The sequence below is a fragment of the Platichthys flesus genome, chromosome 23 (genome assembly GCF_949316205.1).
Source record: "Platichthys flesus chromosome 23, fPlaFle2.1, whole genome shotgun sequence".
Lineage (NCBI taxonomy): Eukaryota > Metazoa > Chordata > Actinopteri > Pleuronectiformes > Pleuronectidae > Platichthys > Platichthys flesus.
In genome coordinates this window covers 10,409,342-10,427,272 of record NC_084967.1, presented here as the reverse complement: position 1 = coordinate 10,427,272, position 17,931 = coordinate 10,409,342, and the positions used below count along the sequence as shown (strand labels likewise).

Sequence of the window (17,931 nt, the reverse complement as noted above, 5' to 3'; positions counted from 1 at the left end):
TTTTCAATGGATATTTTCCCCTACTTCTTAAAAAAGACCTGTCCAGACAATAACAGCTACCACTGCTCAAATATACACATGCAGTGATGAAAGCTGTATCAATGATCCATTAAATATAAGTGGAGAACATTGTGAGAATCCTCAGGGGGCTTATTTTTCGATCAACAGGTATATAGCCGCCATTGTTGTTGTCGTTTCTGGCACATTCTCATTACACAAAATAATAGTGAGCTTGTTACATCATTGTTTTCATAACTATCCCTTTTAACAGATGTTTGAAAATCTGAAGTTTGGAAGGCGTTTGTACAAGATCTCAGTTTCAGTCACTTCAAATGCTGCTTGCGTTTGGTCAAGAGGCTCCAACACAGACAGAGCCCAAGTTTAGACCACAGGCCCAGTAAAAGCAGTTTTATTGACTTTGTATTCTCAATTATAGCTGGGAATTTAAATGAAACGTCAAAGACAACACACTGTATATCTATAAAAAGAAAGCACGCGGGTGTTTAGATGAATAGCTGTTGTTAAAATTCTCAGTTGGGAGGTCAGAGGTCATGGCTGCTGGAGATCAGAGCCTCTGCTAATGTCAGGTTTTTGCCCGGCTAGTTCAGGCAGATCACTTCTATCCAGCAGAACCTCCAGCGTCTCTTATGAGACAATGATTACAACATTATTTAAACCAGAACCCCATTATTCCTTTGGACTTTTCTTTAATGAAAACTTACATTACCCAGGAGGGTTAACCTCCTCTATATCATCTTCATTGAGCCAGCAGAAGACGTATTTAACAATAACACAGACGACTCCCACCCGTGCTGATTGTTTCCATGGGGATATGAATCATTCAGACGCACCAGAGTTTATTCAGGCCCAGTCTCCCTCTAAGAGGAGATAAGATGAAACTTTAATGATTCCTAAGGGGGAGCTGAGCTGTTACATGAGCAAACACTAATAAGCCGAAGCAAAACAAATAAGCAGCATCGACGGGCAGAGAGGAAACAGAGGTTCCAATCACGTTCATGAGACGACTGCAGCACGGAGACACGCATGAAAGAATGTATAAATATGTATGAAAGTAATATGAGGGTTTACATGAAGTGAATTAAGTAGAAGTAGTGGTTTCCATGATTGGTTTCCTTGTCAGCTTCCAAACACTTTGTTTAACTGTAGAAAATGAGCAAACCCAGATTTACATTGTGCTGATAATGGATTAAATCATCAGTGGCCACAAGGGACAAACACATGAAAGTTTTTTCTTCCTGCTATTCTGCAACATCACCAATAGACTATGGACTAAATACCAATACCAACTTACAATAAATACATTTATCTGGTTTAACACTGCAAATTATACAATGTACATCAGTTAAAATGTATTAAAAATACCTCCCTTTCGTCTCTTTTGGGTTTTGTACCAGGTTCAGTCATTTTGTTTTAACTCAAATTAAAACGCAGGAATTTGATAATTGATGTTGTTCATATCGCATCAGACAAACTCGCTCAGCTTCTGATATGCAAACTGACACGTTTCAAAACCTAAAAGTTCACTTTCTAAAGGCTGTAAAAAGTTTATCTTTATTACTTCTTTGGTTGTTAATAGCGTAAAATATTTCTGCCGTTTGAATCATTTTTTTTTTTTTCCCTTGAAGCTGTTAAAAGCTTCTGTGTTTAAAGGAAAACTTCTCTAAGAATCTTTAACTATTATAAAAACACTTCAAAGAGCTGGAAACAACAAAACTCACCATGAGCCTCTGTTCTTCTCCTTCTGCCCTAAAGCATAAAAACACTAAAACCCTCCCTGGTGTTTTGGTGCTGGTGACACACTTAATAATTAACAAAAACACAGGCACACACATTATCCACACACAAGCAACCTAAACTCCTACACATAAACAGACATGGACACATGCTTTCATAAGAACTTTAAATTTATGTAATAACACCCACACTCTTAAATAAATCATTTTAAAAATGCACAAACGCACACACACACACTAACAATGGACAAATGTACTCTGCCCTCCACATATATACTCCAGAGGGTGGATGCTGTATATATTTATCATAGCTCCTTTACTGTGGGACTTGAATGCATTCACAGGAGACGGGTTGAGCTGGAAGAGGACTGAGCTTAGAGACACATGTACTGGTTTCCTGTTCCGGGTGTAGATACCCAAAAGGAGACCATCATGACTCAACTGGCTTTGACCAGGTTCGGACAAAAATGTTAAAAATATGTTCTCTCTGTCAATTTTAAAAACACACAAAAAAATCCCCCATGAAGAGACCCAGGGGGAGTGTGGCCGGCAGAATTTGGACTGTTACTAAAAACAGTTCATATCCTCACTAAAATACTCTCAGGCTCAAACTAAGTCTGACAATATTTCTTTAGGAAACGGGCAATATAAAAAAAGACACATACTGTGACACAGAGAGAGGTCAAAGAGGGAGAGAGCGAGAGAGAGAGGGAGAGAGACATATATTCCTCACACTACCTCAGGCTCTGCCCCACTTCCAAGAACGCTTCCTATTTTGGCAGCAGTTCCCAGCTCAACTTTGTATGTTTTCCTTAGAACAGGAAAGAAACTTTTTCAGAGCACACATCTCTTGCAGCTACTTCCCAAAAGTAGGAGCTCTGAAAAATGTTTGCTTTCCCCGTCAACCGGCGGGAACAGTAAACAAACGCAAACCAGGAGCAAGAACATTTTCCAATTCAGCAAGGGTAACGTTGCTCCGATAAATTATTCTTAAGTCGCCGATTTTTACTGCGGACGTGCTAGGAATGTTCAGACTTTTATTCAAAGTAAATTGAAGACAAAATGCTGCCAAATCTCCTGGCAACAAGATGTCCTCTCTGACATTAAAGCAACAGCAGTATCACAAAGGTATCCACCAGGGTTGTTTAAAAAGTTGTGTATCGCCTCATTAACAAGGGATCGAGGCAGCAACTCTGCTAGATAAATCATATGAGGAGGGAACGAGGGCGTGAAGATGAAGTACAACCCCTGCTGGGCACATATAACAAAATTAAAGAAGAGAAGACATGGAGGGATGGGAGCGGAGAGAAGAAGAGTAACAAGAAGAAGGACTTAGAAAGAAACAAGGCGGGGGGAAATTTGCCAAAGAAAGATTTATAGTTAAGAGAGAGAAGGCAGCTATGTGTGTTTACACATTAAAGATAGAGGGAGTGTTTGAAATAATACGCCTGCGTGTGTGTAAAAGTCTACTTGTTCTCAAAGAGAGGGGGAGATGAAAGATGGAGAAGTTATACTTCAACTGGCCCGGGGTTATAATGCGTTCAACACTATGTGGTGTTGCAGAGTATTGCAAAGTGTTGCACAAAGGTCTATAAATACAGCTGCTCCTCAGGCCACGGCAGCTGTTAACAGCTAAATGCAAGTTAACTTCAGTGAAGTGGAGGCAGGCTGTATCTGTGGGCTGACGAGCAGCTTGTGTGTCAGAGAGCTCTGGTGTGTTTGAGGTGAGAACGTTGCCCACTGCAATTTCATATGTTTTCATTGTGCACTCCACACAAACTGCTGTTGCTGTGATTTATTTGTGGCCATGATGTGTATGAGAAAAAGCAACACCCGCTGTGCTCAGTGGATTCACACCTACTGCTCACATCTGTGCAAGTCTGTTCATTGACCCGTGTGGAGAGTGAGCACCCGGTCAGTTTGTTCTTCTGCAAGTCCCAGGTGATGTTTGATTTCCAACAACTTCAAGAAAATGTCTCTTCCAAACAATGAACATATCTCACCTGCGTATGCGGGGCGGTTTCGGGGGTGGCGTGTCCCATCTCTCCTCGTCTGACTGGTGGCTCACCTTGTCTGGACTGCTCTCATCCTGACATGGACAGAGAAAAAATACTAAGAAATATTCAGACACAAAAATGAGCACATGAATATTCAGAAATCGTTCTTAACTTAAGTTTCCAATCATATTTATCTGATCTGAGAGCAATCAATCAGTCTGCACCAGACATATGAGTTTTATGTGCTCACTTGTTAAACACACATTTTATGAGCTAAGAGCTGCACCAGTTATTATTTTCCCATTAACATGACGTTGCCTGCAACTGATCATCCAAAAATGCCATCTGACTTTTAGTCGGCACTGGAAAGTTACTAAATCAAATCCATTCTATCAATATATTGTACTAACTCGAACTGCATTTGTTAACTAAGCACTTAAACCACCGTTTCTTTACTTCTACAGAGGATTTATCTTGTTTCCTTGTTTAGTGGAATGGGTGACTTAAGTCCAACAAGGGCCTAGAGAGTGTTTGCATTATAAACAAGAGTCTTCCACAAAATGTATTAGCTTAAAAAAGTTCAAATCTTCTATATGGCTTCTCAACATAAATTGGATTAAAACTGATGTGAGAGAATCCCTCCTCTACCTCCCACTGACATCGCCCTCCTTCCTCACAGCCCTCCTCCCTTCTCTGCCACTGTGACTCATTAATTTGACTCTGTCTCCGCTCTGATAATGACAGTATTACGGGACAACTTCAGAGGCGCAAATCAGGCCAGTGCAGCTCTGCACGTCGTTACAAATAAAGTCTGCACAGGAACTAAGTTGAGCTCACACAGCTGAAGATCTGATTACATCTCGTTTGGCCACATCCGTAGGTCAGTGTGTATTGTGAGAATTGAATTTGATATGAATCCCTTCTTGCACACAATGGCGGCTGCGGGTGAGCAGAGAAACGTGTGTGGGTTGTGTGTATGTGTAGGCTTATTGTTCACACTGCCACTGAGTGCACTAATGTGGGTGTTTGAGTCGCTGACAGTGGCTGACTGGACATGAGTCAATCTGTGTGTGGACTGAGTCAGTCCAGCACACCGGTAATATTATACAAACCACGTGTGTGTGTCTTGGTGTGTTTGTTGGACTTTGTGAGCTAATGACATGGTTATAATCAGTAGCAACAAACTTGTACAGGAGTTGTCGCCTTCCTGCATAAGTGTCCCAACTACTTTGAACAAATAATAAATATTATTGGCTAATATTACAAGCAGTGCAGTCTCTGAAAGTCTAGTACACAACAGAAAAGTGAACTGACAGAAAGATATCTTAGGATTTCATTTTAGAGTCTTTTCTCATGTAAACGTGGCTCTGTGTGTTCATGGGACTGTGTTTCGCGAGGGCCCCCCTCTCCCAACGGATGTGTGTCTATTCTCAGACTGAAAGTGCATTATGGGACAGGGGTGATGTCATCAGAGCTTCCTAAGCAGGAAGTCAGCTGCAGGATTGCTGCCAATGCTCTCTTTCATAGTCCTAATTTGTCCTCTCTCGTCTTTAGGTTTGTCAGACAGCTTTGATTATGTCTCCGTCCTCGGGCTCTCCGTCATTTATTTTCACATAGCTTCAGAACAGTGTTGGGGGGAAATGTGGTGCTACTAGTTAAACTTCTTTTCCCAGTAGCTGCCTACAAGCGTAGTTTTTTTTCAAGTTATGAGCAGGATATTGTGACCAGATGCTACAACTCACAGTTTTATTTTGTCTTAAAGCTAGGGTTGGTAATCCTGGAAAAGCAAGCACTTTAAAAAACGATAAATCCTCCCCCTTTCCATACAACTCCCTCCAGAACACACTAACGTGCTCTGCCTGACAACCACCAGAAGCCATTTATTTATTAAGTGAATCTACATTAGATGCTTCTTGTAAAACTGAAGCTCCTGAAATGCCACGTCAGAAGTCCAGCTGATACATTCAAGGAATCATGTGTGTTATGTGACCTCACAATGTCTCATTAACATAATGCACCCTCAGTTGCTAGTCGAGACATTACCAAGTAAGCACCTAATTAAAATCATGAAACTGAATATGTCTCCATTAAAAGTTAGGATAAGCCACTGAAGACAAAAGATTTTTAGCACCTTTTTAATTTCTTATTTCTTAAATCTAGTGTGATATGAGGTGGAACCGGGAAGCTAAGGACACCTCATACATAGTGCATGTGTTTTGGGGAAACGAAGGACAGTGTGAAGTCAAGGAAAGTCGAGGGCAGTTTTTGAGGGCTTTTTTCTACAATCCTCTGAGGAGAGTTCTCTCTGTAACTTGTCTTCTCTCTGTCAGTGTAAAGTTTTCTGAAGGTCTCTCCTGCTCTCCTCTATTTCTCCTGCTCTTTGCCTCCCCCGTGACTAATTATTTGTGTTTTTTGCCCCCCACTACCAGTGTGTTACTCAGCGACACCCTGTCTATATTCACAGTATGTGCAATGTGTGTGTGCCGTACCATGCCATCGTGTATCTGCGTGCTGGTGGAACCCTCCAGTAGCAGCAGTTGTTTCTGAAAGAGCTGAGAGATCGCTCTGTGAACTAACTCGTACTGCTCCTAGAGAGAAAAGGACAAAGAAAGAGATGAAGACACCGAAAAGAGAGAGGGTGAGACAAAGATGTAATGGGGAGAAGATGATTTCAGCAAATCAATACAGGAGCAAAAACATTTGCCATGTCAATTCTCTACAATCATCCACTTACAAAGCTATGAAACATAACCTGTGTGAAAACCCTGGAATGGCCTTCACTCATGTAATCTCATTGCCTTCCCCGGATCAGACAGCAAACGCATTGCACTACATTTCCAGACATAACACTACAGTTAGAGGTTTGCAGCAGAAATGGGCAAATTGGTGGCTTTATTTTTAATGTATGACTGCAGAATTTAAGCCTGTCGAGCGTTGCCCATCCACTGCAGCTAACTCCAAAACAAACATGAACAACATACCCATGTTAAAATTCTGGAAAACCACCTAAACCAGTTAGAAATAATGGTGGGAATGTTTGAGTCGGAAGGATCCACTATCAACCACGTGTGCAGCAAGTAGCACACAAATGAATAAAGAGACCTATAGCAGACCACATTGTAATGTTTAATACAGAATAACTGTCACTCTGGCAAATTCTTACTTACATACAGATGTAAAGGTCTTAAAATAGCAGCATGTTAGTTTTGAGTAGATTTCTAAATATTGCTGACACCGGAAACATAATTTGTCATTAAATAAAGGTTCACAGCATCTTTCAATTAATCCACAACTTTTAATGAAACCTAAACAAGACTGAAATGTTTGATAACATTCTTCCTGAAGGGCAGATGATTGTGAAATGCTGTTAGTGTGTTGAATGTGCAACCATAAACATTATTGCAGGTTCATTACATTTAATAGACTAATTTACAAAGATTGCTATGAGATTAATCATGTCTTTACAGCCTCTGGGGACAGGAGCGTCGTGGTTTTCATACAAAGAAACTGATACTAGCTTGTGGAAATCTGTTAAAATATCAAATATGAAAGAGTGTTCTACTCAGATCTGTGGTTTACTGTGTGGGGGTGAAAGATGTGGGTGCAGATAAGGAATTAACATTTCTACATCTCGATATTCCTCAGAAGCACTTTGTATTAAATCTCAGTTGGGTTGGAAAAACACCATTCAAAAACTATGGATGTAATAACTACAACAAACCTTGGTTTGAACAGCAGAGTGCCGCTGCGTCCTCATTTCTTGGATCAACCGAAAAACATTAAAATCTTCTGGAATTTTCTATAAAAGAACAAAAGACAACATTATTTAAGTGTAGAAAGTGTGTATTTTTGCAGGAGCTGTGGGGGTCTGAATATCTGAGACCACTTCCTCCTTCCGGGTGTGTTTGAGTGTGTGTATTCACATACCCCAGCTTTTAGGAGGTTCCATGTGTAGTCGATAGCACAGATTGCACCCGTCCTCCCACAGCCTGCACTGTACAGTCAAAGTCACACAGATTAGATTTAACAGACGCACATAATTTAAGACACACACACACATGCAAAAACAAGCATCGACTCTGGATTTCTACTCCTGACTACACAGGGGGCACAACAAGTAGAGAGAAACACAAGGTTGTTTTTAATGTACATTACAAACACGTCGACCAGACAGGATGGAGACTGGGAGCCACACAGAAGCTGAGATAATGTGACATCACGTCTGACATAAAAGCTTGTCTCATGCTGCCACTCTTAACAAGCACACACGTACAGTACCCATCAACCCACGCAGAGCATCTGTACAGACACAGAGACACCGCTTTAAGTCCTGCTGCGGAACAGAGGAACCAGGAAATGTCCTCGGGCTGCTCATTAGAGCTGATTACACACACATGGAGACGGTGTGTGTATTTGTGTGTGTGTGTGTGTGCACGCGCGCACCAACGTCTGCATGCTGCACAAAACAAGAATCTATAGAGGTGTGGATAAGTGTGATTTTAATTCTTTATCATTTAAAGTTCTTTATCGAAACTGCTATGTAATTACTAATCATCGCTGTAGCTGAGGTAAGAAGTGTAAACATTGTGCCGTTTTTTTTACAGCAGCAATCAGAGAATTATCGATGCAAAAGAAAGACTGAGCTCATCTGGCAGGATCCTAAATGGAAGCTAAGACATTAATTATCCGCCAATTAATGAAATCTGAATTAGAGGATTTGCCAATTGAAACAGTGAAATGTCAGCCAAAACATGTCATTCAAAATTACCAGTGTGCATCAGGGTTGAAATTGAAGCTTCAACCAGGAGGAGATTGGTGTTTTTGTGCAGTTTAGACAAAACTGCAACATAACTGAGCTGTGTTGAAAAACATTCTTACTGCCTCCTCACAGTAAACCACTGATGGCTGTGTTATTTATTTAAAAAGCATGCTAATGATAAAGGACATCAACCAGAATCATTAATGCTGGTGTGGGTAGGATTTTATGCACACTTAATGCAACACTCTGTCTTTGACTGAACTTGATTTTCTCACCTGTAATCAGTGTTATATTTTTAAATGTTGCCTCAGTTACAATATGATCCTACATTGGTGATTTTGTGATGATGTCTCTGCACATGATGAGCAGTGTGTACATACCTGCAGTGGATACATATAGGGACATCATCGTTCTCTTGGTATTCTCTCATTAGTGCGATCATATCCAGTATGGAGTCAAACGATGAGGGGACGTCGTGATCCGGCCAGTTCATGTAATGGAACTGAGTTAACCTCCGAGTTTCCTGCAGGGAGACATACAGGGGAATGTTTTTAAAAGTGGAGGGGCGATATTTCAGTGAGCGTGTGATCGTTTTATGTAAAACTATGTGATTAGTTTTTCTAATACAACTCCATTCGTGACAGTAAAGTCTAAATTGAATGAGAACTCACATTTTCATGCTCTACTGTCAACGTCCTGATGAAGTAGTCTGTTCTGGCTTGTTCTGATTCCTAGAAAACAAAGGCGGTGAGAACACTTTCACAATCGTCATAAGAACAAAGTGTGAGAAGTCCAGGAAACCCCCCCCTCCCACCTCACTCCATCTTCTTTCTTTTTATAGACACTCACAGCTGTAATATTATAGAGATCTGTTTACTTACACAGGAGATTCTGAAAGGACCAAAACTCATGGGCTCCTCGTCCAGCAGCGGGAAATACCGCTCACACTTTTTCTAAACAGACAGAAACATCGGTTAGCTTCTGCTGAGAAGAAAACACAGGACTGACACCGCAGCTTCCTGCACGACACACTCTCACACTGCTTTGAAATCAACAGCTACTGTGACATACAAGTAAAGACTAAGAACATTCTACATTATATAAACCGGGGCTGTCTACCAAAACATAGCTTATTATTACTATGTACCATGTAAACAGCATGATACACAGTATGTGCTACGGATTAACATACACACAGATGACACTGGTAGAATATGTCACAGAGTCATGAAAGCAAAAGTTGAAGGGCATTTTTTTCTGGAGCGTGTCTGCAGCAGCTCAGCGACACAGCTGCCACTCTCAAACTTTGTCACATGGCAGAAGCCTGAGGTGACACGGTTGATCAATAAAAACACACATTCAAATGGTCATCACAGCCTTTACATGGATTGTTTTAAATATATATCAATAAATCAGATTGTATTCAACTTCTCGTTTGACACATACAAATACATTAATACAGGCCAGAAAAAATTATGCAAGAACACATGAACATACACGTATGTATAAACATATTATGCAAATGCATGGATGAAGTATAGAGACCTTACCCTTCCCATCTCAAACTCTCGACAAGCCATTACAATAACCTGCAGAGACAGACACAGGAAGAGTTACTATCAATATTTAAATCTAACATTTCCAAAAATACAGTCGTGTTCAACTCCACATGTTCTATTTATGTTCAGTGGTAGATTCCAAACAGAGAGCCAGAGACTCAGCGGAGTTTCCTTCAGAATGAGGAAAAACTTGAATTGGGAAAAAGGCTCAGACATTTTCTCTCTTCCTACAGGATGAGTTGAAACTTCAGATCCCTTTTTGATCGAAGGTTTAATTATCATATTCGTATCTCACGTTGCTCCCCTTGATCATGAAGGTGTAATTATCACAGCCGCAATCTAAAGTATTTCAGGGCGCTAGTTAAACCAAATCTCAGCTGCCTCCCTCCCTCCCTCTCACTATGTGTCCATCTGGCTCAAGCATAAGCACTCCCCATCTGCCTCTTAATTTCTGACAGCCATATTTAATATGCAACTATAATTACTTTAATTATTGCAGTTTTATTTCCTGCAGTTATTAACTGTGTGGAGTTACAGTATCACCCACATACTAACACCACTGGCACAACATCCCTCATTGGTAAAACCTGATATAAGAATCATAACTGCACATCCTATGTACTAATTAATTAGTAGTTATTTATTTATAATAAAGTTTATGGTTAAACTGTAAAATAGCCTTGATTACATTTGTTTGTCATAAGGTTCTGCCAACGACATCTTTTGATGCGCTCTAGCAAACAGGCACCAAAAAGTTCTTACGGTGTCTTCTGTTCAATGAACTGTACTCACAGCGACATTGTATTCCCAGTTCATCCTCCAGAAGTCGATGACAGTGTTCTGCAGCGGGCCCTGAGTTGCGATATAGGCCTCTGGGCCATCCATACCCTGAAGGGAGCCACGGAGAGAGAGGATGAAGAAATGAATTGATGTTAATTTTATTCATAAACCAAAGTAATACTGTGAGACACTATAATCAAACCACATAATCTTAAACCACTCAGACAAAAAGCTTAATTTTTACCTTGATGAAGTTAGCATTGATGTAATCTGTGTCCTGATTGGATGTTTTAAGCATCACCTTCACTCTAGTGTGATCAACTGAGAGAGAAAGACAAATAGAGAGAATTAGTTACCATTATTGTTTAATTATAAATAAATACAGAGACAGATGGGTAAAGGCATATAGAAGAAGACAAAGAGAAACGGTGAAGAGGGGCAAACAAGGACACGGGTAAAAAGGAAAAGCTGGAATCATGTAAAGAGGTTAATGGACACACTCATTCCTATGTACTGAACGTGTGTGTGTGTGTTTGTGTGTGTCTGCACATCTGTTACGGGTGAACCAGTTCCTCCATTAACTTATCAGCAGCTCATTTGCTAAAAGCCTTAATGAATGACTGGATGGATGGACAGAGGAGAAAAAGAGGATAAAGGTATAAAAAAAAAAGTAGGACAGATGGTGGGCCGGGAGGCTTCCCCTGGGGTCATTAAGTGCCTCTCGCTGTCTTTCCCGCCGTCAGATCAGTATTTACACACATGACATTGCTGACGTACAGTATTTAATTTTTCCAGAAGAAGCTCTAGTGTAGCTAACGTCATCAGCAGCGGCCCCATTAAAATTAGGTTTTAATTAAACAACATACACGTGAGCTGTTAAATATATGTGTTTGCCGCGTCAATATATATCCACTGTGTGTATTTGTGGGTGTGCCAGTACTCACATGGCAGAATATCCTTGTATCTGTTCTTCTTTACATTCTCTTCCCTCTCTCCTACATTGGTGGGGTAGATCTTCTCCGTCCGGTATTTGGTGGATAACCGCCGTAACCGCTGGAAGAAAGAGGAAGAATGTTTAGCGGATGATCATTTCCTTAATTCTTAACCAAAGAGGTGTTTGTAGGTGTAAATGGAGGGAAAGCAACATGAAGGGTGTGGTTTTCTTTGACTGCATACACAACAGAGATACACTACAGCAACAAAAGCAACGTAAAGCTGTGATACAAGTCGCATCTGTGCATCACTAAAGCCGTCCATTCGATCTGGCGCTAGTTTACCACAGCTCCCCACTAACGTACACACTCCTACTCCTCTGTTTGTGACAGTGGATGAAGTTTAATGTGACCAAATTAAATTGTGGCTGACACTCATGAAGACACATTTGGTTAATGGGGGGAGAACAAATTACACCATCCACTGTCAGGCAGCAGGACGAAGCTCAGCTAAATGTCCTCAGACATTTTGAAAAAGAAAATAATTTGTTTAGGGCTACTCATATAAGAATATAATTTATTTGTGGTTCGTACCAAAGTATCCACTCAACACTATGGTTATAGCAGTGATGCAGATGAACAGCCTCATGCGATGGAAGCCTCAAGCTGTTGGGTTTTTTCCTCGTCCCAGGAGGTTATGATTTCACTCTTGATGGTTGGTTTGTAAACAAGATTACACAAAAATTTCCCTGAAACTTGGTTATGGCATGCAATATGGGTCAGGGAAGAGTTTTTTGTGTGGATCAGGGAGCAGGCACAGGAATATCTCCTAAAAAAAGTTATTTCATCAATAGACAAACTGTTTCAAATTTCCAAAAGTGTAATTTTATATGATTTGTTTGTTTACAAATACCAAAAAGTAAAACCTGGTCCAATTCACATGATAAAACTTTCATTGAGCCTTTTTGTATTCTCTCAGATAATTACTCTGGTCTCTCTCTTTCTAAGACTAGTTCTCTCTCTCTCTGTCTCTTAGTGTGAGAAAGTCAGCGCGGGCGTTCATGCTGCTGGAGCCTCATGTGAAAAATGGTCGCACCTCTCGTCTCCCTCTCTACTCGCCGTCACTCTGACGATAGGCCTTTCTCTAAACGTACATTCTGACCTTCACACCTTAGAAATATGATGCTCTGCAAACAGTTTAATTCACACACAATATTTCTTCCAACTCAACTTTCGACTCCCGTTCATTTACTTCTCCTGAACTGAAAATCAGACACACACGCCCATCAACATTTCAAACTATCAGCAAAGAGACACCCTGTAGACACAATGAGGTTTTCACCATTCATCATGCATCACTCGCCTTTTTAAACCACAGCAACAGACTACCAGTAAACTGAGGGAGAGGAAGAAGAGAGACAGAGAGAGAGGAAGGAGTTTGAGAGAAAGAGAGGTACGCACTCTGAGACCGTGGGCGGCAACAGCTGTGCGTGTGTGTGTGTGGTAATAGCATTAGAGCTCCTCTGGCCTCATGTGAATCACATTTCCAACGAGGTCTGCTTCTGTGCTGGGTCAGAGCCCAGGAAGATACACGCACACAAACACACACGCTAAAGACGCATAATAAGCAGGAAAAGCAGTCAGCAATGATTTGTGATGGTTTGCACCCCTACCCCCAAACCCACAAAACACATTATGCGGAGAAAAACATGGCCTCTAACACTGTAATGAAGATAAGTTATTTTCTCTTTGTGGCACACTGGGAAAAAACGGTTGATTCTCCCATTAAATTCTGACATTTTGAAGGACCTCCTCTATGGTTTGGTTTGACCCAACGTTATTTTATTTTTTTACACTACACAAGCACATTATACTCGTCACAAACGACACTAAGAAAACAGCAGCTGATATTTTATAGATAGGTAGTGGTAGTAGACCAGAATCACCGCCAAACAAGTTGCAGGACTTAGGCAAACTATCAGGATTTTTTTTTACTGGACATGATGGCACAGCTAAGTCATCATTATAATTTAGCAGTGATTTTGGCGACTAAAGTTCAGTTTAGTCTTGAGTCTAATACCCAGTTCACTTAACACAACACAAACACCAACAAATAGTGGAAAAGGCCCCAGATCAGAGCCAATTTACTCCCTTGCACTACAATATGCATACAAATATAAAAGCGAAACCGCATGAATGTTCTTTTATGATGTGATGCATCCTCAATAAAAACAGTGTGTTGGATGGAGAACCAGCTCCTGTCTCTCTCACCCTTTTTCTCTCTTCTTTCCACTGTCCCGCAGACAGACCCTGTTTCTAATTACTCTGACTTCCTCAGTTACATAAAACACACAAACAGATAGACACACAAGCATGTGTTGCATATGAATAACAGGACAGCCTGGAGGAGACCTCGCCTACAAACCAGCGAAAAGAGGGAAAGGAAAGAAGTAGAGAGTGTGAGTATTTTAGATGAAAGAGGAGAAAGGGAGAAAGGGATGGAAAGAGAAAGGGAGGAAGAGAGAAGAGCCAAGGCTTTTAAGAGGCTCTTGGTAACTAAACTAATGGGTTCCCTTATTCCTTGTTTGTGTCGCTCATTCACACGCTATGTCGCTTCGCACTAGCTTCTGTTCTGAAAGGAGGAGGAGAGGGGTGGGTGCAGAGATGGAGGGCAGAGAGGAGTAGATATCCTTACCTCTATCATCTCAACTCAAGCGTCTTTTATTTAATTTTTTTGTAGTACACAACGATTATTGGTTGCATCGGTTTCTTTTAAATTGATGTGATGGGGAAAAAACAACAAATAAAAAAGGTATGACTTCCTCATTATATTATAAATATGAGTCTTGGCCTTCTTTGTAAAGTGCCTTGAGAGAATGTATATTTATGATTTGGCGCTTTACAAATACAATTGGTTTGAACTTGGTCACAGGGGATTAACAAGTTAAAACCCTCCTTAGTGTGGCTTATTCAGAGCTGCTGAAATTCTCAAAACAAAATAAATAAATGATATTAATTCAATCAAGAATATTTAGTTTGTTTTAGCTACAGAAAAATACCCATGGTAATTATATTGCTTGTTTTGATTAACAGTTAAAAGATACGAGTCAATAAAACCATATAACGCAGGGAAATACAGAAAATCCTCACAATTGAGAAGCTGGGGCACGTGAATGTTTTACATTTGTGATCAAAATATGACTTAAACAAGTCATTCAAATTCTCACTAAACATGTCTGCAATGAGCTATTCTTTCCAGCATTGATTAGTCTGCTGTTTATCTTCTCATTTAATTGCATAATCATTAAGTGGTAATCACAGTTTTCCAGAGCCTGAGGTGTTTTGTCTGGTCAACAGGCCCAAACACAAATATACCGTGTTTAATTTACTGTTAAAAGAGCTAATCTTCACATCTTAGAAGCTGTAAATCTGCATTTTTTTCATTGTAGCTTTAAAAACTAATTATATACCAGGTATTTTCTACAATTCTAATAGGCGACCCTGTGTTTATTGCCTAGTTCAATGTTTGAAGCTGTGTGTCCCTTAAGAGTTTCTGTAATCTGGCCATGAAGCAGTTATTAATAAAGTGCTGTTTTTGCACACGTTGGCATGTGAGAAAAATGAAAGAAGCTGTTGCTGATGGAACCGCTAACCGTAATTATATTTTATGGTATGCACAGTTACACCCAAGAGACCTGGTTACATTATGGTATAAATAAAGTGGAAACTTTATTAGGTTTCCTCAGGTTTGAGAAAAACTCGAACAATTTTATCAGATGCACTTGTTCATATTTTGAGTTGCACGTGTACCAAACATCAAAGGAAACGCTCTCACAGGAAAAGGAAGTAACCAATACTCTAGTAGTAATATAGAAACTCAAAACGTTTTCAATGGGTTTGACACATTAAAAGATAAGATTGCAGACGCTGCACTGTTGTGGTCATGGCAGTTAAATAAGCAGATCATCAAATCTAAACCCGTTGACATCTGGTATGAGAACCGTTTTTTTAGCCCATTTGTCGAAAGCTCAACTACTTTCATCTTTTCGGACGAACTGAGCTGCAGTAATTTTATGGGCACTCCAGTACACTGAATACTACTGAATACTTCTGATATAAAATACTTCACTTCAGTGCTTTTAGTTCTGTCTGTCTTAGAATAAGAAGTGAAAAAGTTTGAAATAATAGGAAATCTTTCCCGTGTTGGTCTTGTTCTCTTCACAGTCTGCTTCTGCTCCCTGTAGATTCCATTACTTTCATACTTCCTATCAGTCATAAGAGTTAAATGGCATGACTGAGTTGGCCAGTGTCCTGTGAACACACGATTTACACTGCCACTACACACACACAAACACACACACACACACACACACACACACAAACACACACACACACACACACACACACACACACAGGGCGTTGCCCCCAAAAGCCCAGTGCCGACTTCACAGACCCCCTCCAGGGCACGACTGAGTCATGTGCGCTCACAGACACATTTCTTCACAATGACTTGACTCGGCCTAAAATGGCTCGAGGGTGCCAGAGCAGTTACTGTGCTGAGACAGACGGAGAGAGAATAAAAGGAAGATTAGAAAGAGAAAAGGGAAGATTAAAAACTACCAACAGGGGAAGAAAGAGCTCAACAGAGGTAAAGAGAAAAAAGAGGTAATTGTTAGTGGAGCTAACCTACTTTCCATCTCCTTGCTGAATAAGTCTGCATCACTATACTTCCCTGGCACACTGAATAATTCACACACACATACAGACAGTGACACAGTCTCTTTATGAACCAAGCAGTGAGCACTGATTGGCAGAAAATACACTTTTCCTGAAGAAACAGTGAAGGAAAAAAAGGATTTCGGCATCTGTGTGGCCAGGAAGTGAGGGGCTGACGGTCACCTTCCATGCAGACACACAAACACACACACACACACTCACAAGCTAAATTAGGTCACCCCTTACAATGCTCTCAGAAAAAAATCCATCTCCTGTGCTGCGAGCATGTGGGGGGAAAAGATGCACCGCTACAGCACAGAGACTAAAAGGGTCTGAATGACTCCATGAGCCTGTCGCTCCTCTTCTCTGCCTCTGACAGTTCAATAAGCTTGACTGACGTTCTCTCTGCCTTCCTCGTCTCAGTGTGGCGTTAATATGCCAAATCAGCGGAAAAGCTGTGAAGTGCAAAGTCATAAAATGCTTTAAATGCATTATATATAAAAAAGAAGGTGTCTGAAGAAATGTGGAGTTTTGAAAGGAGAGGGTTATGATATGAAGAACAGCTACATTAGAGGAATAGCTTGAACAGTTTAGATTAAAAGCTGGTTAGCTTAGTTTATCATGAAGACTGGAAAGCAGCGGAGATTGAAGGAAGTTACTTCTCCGGTCCAAGAAATATTCCAGCATGTATCTGGAAAATTCAGGAAAATGATCGCTTGTCGTTTTTTATAATCAAGTTTTGTTTATATTAAACAAATTATAGTTGAGGTCGATTAGAGTCTGAACAATTTCTTCATTGTGTCTTGAATTTAAGGGGGATTTTTCTGCTTTCAGTCAGAACCGAGCTAATTGTTTTCTTGTTTCCACTCTTTGTGCCAAGCTTAGCTCTTCTCATCCACCTCGCTACAATATGAGAATAAGATGGTAAAGAAATGTTGAACCCCTTTGATCAACAGAGCATTTTTCCGACAATCGGTCACAATATCAGGTGTCTACTGTAAATCAAGCAGTTCAGTTGAACTTTGTAATCAAGCTCAATCACTAAGGAAATAACAACAAACCACACCCTGACCGCTAATGTGAGTCAGAGGTCCTAACTGTGAGCGTGCGTGTGTGTGACACGCACATTGGCTCATTGGCTAAAGATCCTACAAAAGATTATGTACAACAATCAGGCATTAGTAGCCAAGCTGTATACACACACGCAAACATGCACACATGTTTTGTGCAGCCATTTCCACCTAATGGCTACTGACTAATATCGGTCAGTGGAACACTGATAGTATGAGTGGATGTGACTGATTGACTAACACGCACATACACACCCACACACAGGGGAGTGTAACAATTCATCATTTGCAGGCACAAACAATCAGGCTTCCTTTCACTCCGTCTGTCACTCTTTTCAAATCTGAACCATCTGACAGATCACTT

The 17,931-nt window shown here is 40.5% G+C and overlaps 1 protein-coding gene across 5 annotated transcripts in view; it reads right to left on the bottom strand.

The window, feature by feature from the left end:
- Positions 1-17,931, bottom strand: part of ptpn12 (protein tyrosine phosphatase non-receptor type 12) — a 39,027-nt gene that overhangs the window by 12,506 nt on the left and 8,590 nt on the right. For all 5 annotated transcript variants that reach the window (XR_009920088.1, XM_062382630.1, XM_062382629.1 and 2 more), the window contains exons 2-12: positions 11,794-11,902; positions 11,094-11,170; positions 10,862-10,957; positions 10,061-10,099; positions 9,392-9,463; positions 9,182-9,241; positions 8,891-9,033; positions 7,679-7,745; positions 7,473-7,550; positions 6,241-6,339; positions 3,758-3,843 (exon numbers count right to left, since the gene is read on the bottom strand). Coding sequence is in view for 4 of the 5 variants with exons in the window: in XM_062382630.1 (XP_062238614.1) it covers positions 3,758-3,843; positions 6,241-6,339; positions 7,473-7,550; positions 7,679-7,745; positions 8,891-9,033; positions 9,182-9,241; positions 9,392-9,463; positions 10,061-10,099; positions 10,862-10,957; positions 11,094-11,170; positions 11,794-11,902 (926 nt within the window). In the remaining variant the exon portion in view is untranslated. The remainder of the gene's footprint in view (positions 1-3,757; positions 3,844-6,240; positions 6,340-7,472; positions 7,551-7,678; positions 7,746-8,890; positions 9,034-9,181; positions 9,242-9,391; positions 9,464-10,060; positions 10,100-10,861; positions 10,958-11,093; positions 11,171-11,793; positions 11,903-17,931) is intronic.